A 4,996-nucleotide genomic window follows, 5' to 3' on the forward strand; every position below is an offset into this window, starting at 1 on the left:
ATTTTTCTAATAATAATTCACCTTGGTATCTTTGGATGAAAGTTCAATGGTCTACACATACAGTAGTCTATGTGGTCAAGCAACTAGTAGCTGGCTAAGTTTGAAGACCAGTATGTGACCCCCCTTTTCTGGCATTCTGTTATAAATATGATGTTTTCTGAGGAGTCATGTCTGTTTTCACAACTAAATTTATGCCAAGCTTAAGCTCTCAGCCTTCAAATCCACCTGTCAAGGCTTCACAACTGACCCTGGAATACACTGGACTAGCCTACAGGGCAGTTCATGACAATCTCAATTGCCCCCATCCTATCATAGTTCCACAGCAAACACGGAAACACAACCACCTCAGCAGGTTATTGTAGGCTAGTGAAGGTCTGGACGTTTAGGTTTGAGTCAATGCCCCATGTCCCCCCATGTCATGATTTTTACATAATCTCATAGAATTTGACAGCATTTTTGAGTTGCCAGAACATATTTTTTAAGAAATTCTGATCTTTTCAATTTTAATTTCTGCCTCCGTCTTTTTCCCATGAAGACCTGAGAATTTTTGTCTAAACTTACGCTTTTTGATATCTAAAAAGGATCCGTTTCTCTTTAAACATAAATTTTCCTTTTTCCTGACAGATCTGCAAAATAAGTTTACAGATGATCAAATATATGTTTGAAGAGGAGCTATCTTTTTCAGCCTTTTTCAGGTGTCTAAAAGCCTGTTTGGACCAGAATTCTCAGGTCTTAAGACGTTAAACTATTGGTGTTATAATATATTTAAATATAAATCTTTGAAAGCAAATATAAATAATTTCCTTCCTTTCATCATTTGAACCAATTAATCCACTCAGTTTGCAAAGTTCATAAAAGCAGCTAAAGAAACTGAATAATGTTAAAGTTGAAACATTTTGCTTTGGTTCCTAAGCAACAGTTTAATGCACTTGACAACTCTAAGCATGTTCTATGTGCATCTTTCAATCTGGAACATGATGTCACAGCTCTATGGTTCTGAGTAATACCTTTCTCCTGAGAAGAATGAGTAACTCGGGCCTCTACGCTGATCATGATGGATAAAACATTCATGGAAACAAAAGGCTACACATTTAAGGGCACACTTGGAGAAGGAACCTTTGGCAAAGTTGTTAAAGCAGAGTCAATTCATCTGAAAAAAATAGTTGCTATAAAGATCATTGGCACGACCAAAAGTGGTTCTGTCAACAGGGAAAGGTTTTTGACTCAGGAAAAGGAAATTATTAGATCTTTAAAGCATCCCAACGTCGTCAGAACTTATGACGTCTTTGAATCCCGCTTGGAAACGGTAAACATTTTATTTTATTTATTTATTTACAGTAGTTAGTTATTTAATTCTTTATTACTTTAAGTTAAGGGTCTGGAATGAAAGATTCATAAACGCTTTAGGTTGTACAATCAGGTCCAAAGGATTTGGCAGTGACATTAATATATATAGTGAGTTTTTTATATTTTCTTTTTAACCAAATTTCTAACTTGGATGACTAAAAATAAACCTTTTTTTATGAAATGTATGTTGACACTTCACTTTTATAATCATAATTGATTTCTGCAACAGCCTCTGACATGGTGGGCATGAACTGTTTGGATTGTGACCCAGTTTTTATTTTTTATTAGTGTGTGGTTTTGATCACAGTTTGCTGGCTTATCTCACTTTAACCTTGTGACACATTGCTCCGTCGACAAGCTGCAAATACACAGGTCATCATATGACTGTGCTGTGATTACTGGATCCGACTCATTTTAATCTTGGCCAGAACTATGAATTAATTCTTAGATTCATTGTTGACACATGTCTTACCATAATACCCAACTTTTCTGGTTCAGACAAATGAATTATCAAATGTGCAAAGCAATAAAAAGGCCCCTTCGCTGATCAAAATAAGTGTACACTAGTCTCCTGTTGTCCCTGTTTATGTTTCCTGCGGAATTTCCATCTCTCCTTGATGTTTCCTTGTCTTCTTTGTTGCTCTCCTTGTCCCAATTCTTGCTGCCACTGAGGTGCAAGCTCGGCCCTGGTGGCAAAACAATTTTCTAAACAACTTCCTATGACGAGACAATCTTTTTTAGTCACGTACATTACCATAAAATTGGACAAGCTTGAATAAAAAATATCTGTTTTAATTCATCTTGGTATTAACATATTTAAAACAAAAAGGAAAATGTTTAAACCATTTGACAAAAAGCAAAAATTTTTCTGTTTTCTGACAAAACAGATGTGACAGCATCAGCTACGTGTGCGTCCTCCTGCGCTGCCATGTTTATGTTGGTTCAGCTGTGGGCTCGGCACCTCTTGCTTATGTCACAGCTATATCCTGCCTTAAACCATCTTCCTGCAACGTGATTGGCCGACTCACGCTGGGTCGCTTCTTGAATGGTTGACTGGGACAAGATGGATTTGTGCGTGTTTGTGAACGCACAGATACAAAGAAAATTTAGCTGACAGGCAAGGTTAGAGATAATTGGGAGGTTCAAAGAAAGCCTTTTTTTTACCACACAACGACTGTGATATTTGACCCAGGAACTATTTCTCAACAGCCACCTCTATCTTTCTTTAGGAAGGAAACAAAACACTGGCTGTGAACAGCAACAGGTGGGGCAGGGGCAATGCTGTACAGCTGCAGAAAGTCCTCATTATTCCAGCATAAAATAGCTTTTATACACTATAAAGAATATGCACTGCGAAAACAGATCTAAAAATAAGCAAAATGTTCTTAAACATAGTTTTTTTGTCCTTGATTTGAGCAGGTAAATATGATCATCTGCCAATGGAATGAGTATTTTGACCCCTAAATTTAGATAATTAGATATCCTGCACTTGAAATAAGATGATGGAGATGAATTGTTCCTGTTTTAAGTGCAAAAATCTTATTCTATTGGCAGATCACCTTATTTACCTGCTCAAATCAAGGACAAATACACAAATTTTCAGAAAATTTTACTCATTTTTAGCTCCGATTTTGCAGTGTGGCATCAAAATGCAGTTTTGAAACCCTGGTTTTCCTTAATAGCAGTACCCTTCAAGATTTTGTTACCACAAAAATAAAAACAACAACACTGTTTACTCTTCAAATAGAAGCCAGACAGCAATTGTTAGGCTAATGAAATGACCTTTTGTCCCATCAAAGTCTCACAAAAACACAAACATATCCTCGGACTTTTCATAATTGAAAAGCCTGTTCTTTTTTTAAAAAAAATATGGCTGTCCAGGTGGAGTTACAGCTTAACTTTCTAGTTGTAGTGGGAAAGTAATACAATTTGTCTGATTAATCAAGTGACCTCTAATCTTTAGGTCTACGTGGTGATGGAGCTTTGTCCACAAGGAGACGTGTCCAAGCTCATTGCTGCCAGAGGGGCTCTAAGTGAAGGTTTCAGCTGCAGACTTTTCAAGCAGCTGTGTCTGGCAGTTCAGTATCTTCATGGCATCAATGTGGCCCACAGAGACATTAAATGTGAAAATCTTCTACTGGACATGCACCATAACCTCAAACTGTGTGACTTTGGCTTCAGTGAGAGGCTCACTTACATTGATGGCAAGGTGGTGCTGAGTGATACTCACTGTGGCACTTTACACTACGCCGCACCAGAGATCCTGAAAAATCTCCCATACAACCCGAAGGTGTCGGATGTGTGGAGTATGGGCATTGTGTTGTATATGATGCTCATGGGGTCGCTTCCCTTCGCCACCACTAACATATCAAAACTAGTGCACCTTCAAGTGAGGCATAGCATTAGCTTTCCTTCCGCTTCATCTGTTTCCACTGAAGCAAGAGAGCTGATCCACAGAATTCTTCACCCTGTGGTCGAGCGCCGGATCACGGTCAGCCGCATGTTGGAGAGCCCATGGCTGTTACAGGGGACAGTGGAAGACAGCAACGATGACTGGGCAACATCAGCAAGCCTTGGGCAGAGAGCACTTCCAAAGAAAATGCTCAAAGAGGATGAGGAAACGTCAAAGAGCCGTTCACATGCACAGCAAGGGGCATCCACTGCTGTCCCATGACAAATGCCAAGGACTGGCAATTTCAGACCTTTTCAAGATTGAATAAATGTAAATAATTTTAAGAGGTATGAGTGGTGATTTGATATTTTGCAGATGAAAATCAGGCGAATCAAATTTCTGCTTTGTACATACAGTACTGTGAACAGGAATCTCCCTTAACTGATTTGTTTTGTGTTTTTGTCAAAATTAATTGCTTCATATTATTAGAAAACATCGTTCACATGAATATAACCAAAATAAATACAAAAATCTGATTTCAAATGATGATTTCCTTTAAAAAAGTGCTTTTCAAGCCATCCTGGCCCATAGGGAAAGAAAACAGTTGCCCCCTAGACCTAATAACTGGTTGTGCCAACAGCAGCAGCTGACATCAAAGGTCTGGGATTTTTACATCAAAGAAAATTAATTATGGTCTCTTCCCAAAATTGTTTCTGTTGAACTACACTAAGGGGGAGGTGTTGGCCTAGTGGTTAGAGCAGTGCGCTGTGCGAAGGTTGCAAGTACCAAGTTCGATCCCCACTGCCTGCACTCTGCGTCCCTGAGCAAGACCCTTAACCCCCGATTGCTCCCCAGGCGGCGCACTGTGGCAGCCCACTGCTCCCAAAGGGGATGGGTTAAGATGCAGAAGTGAATTTCTTCATTGTGAGATCAATAAAGTTTAATTCCAAACAGTATTGGAACACAAGAAGCCCGTTTCATGCTATGCTACAGTATTTCAATAGGATTTAAGTCGAGACTTTGACTAGGCCACCCCAAATCCCTTTTTCATTAAGCAATTCAGGAGTGGACTCTGCTTCAGATTATTTTCCTGCTGCAGTACATTACCAGGCTTGAGCTTGGGGTCCATCATTTACAGCAAGTCATCTGTGTCCTGAAGAATCAGGCAACCCCAAATTTTAAATAAAGCAACTGTGAAGAGGAAGGAAATACTAATCTTAAAACTTTGCTTTTTGACAAAGCTTATAGTTAGAGTTA

General features: G+C 39.0%; 1 protein-coding gene across 1 annotated transcript; it reads left to right on the top strand.

The window, feature by feature from the left end:
• Positions 1-1,051: 1,051 nt before the first annotated feature.
• LOC105925200 (testis-specific serine/threonine-protein kinase 2-like) lies at positions 1,052-4,041 on the top strand. Its single transcript, XM_012860926.3, has 2 exons — positions 1,052-1,306; positions 3,311-4,041. The coding sequence occupies exons 1-2, from the start codon at positions 1,052-1,054 to the stop codon at positions 4,019-4,021; spliced, it is 966 nt and encodes a 321-aa protein (XP_012716380.2). The 3' UTR covers positions 4,022-4,041.
• The last annotated feature ends 955 nt before the right edge of the window (positions 4,042-4,996 follow it).

The sequence above is a fragment of the Fundulus heteroclitus genome, chromosome 6 (genome assembly GCF_011125445.2).
Source record: "Fundulus heteroclitus isolate FHET01 chromosome 6, MU-UCD_Fhet_4.1, whole genome shotgun sequence".
NCBI classification, from domain to species: Eukaryota; Metazoa; Chordata; class Actinopteri; order Cyprinodontiformes; family Fundulidae; genus Fundulus; species Fundulus heteroclitus.

Coding starts and splice junctions, on each gene's coding strand:
- LOC105925200 (XM_012860926.3), top strand. CDS start 1,052: ATGATGGATAAAACATTCATGGAAACAAAAGGCTACACATTTAAGGGC. Junction 1,307..3,310: donor TTGAATCCCGCTTGGAAACG/GTAAACATTTTA, acceptor TCTAATCTTTAG/GTCTACGTGGTGATGGAGCT.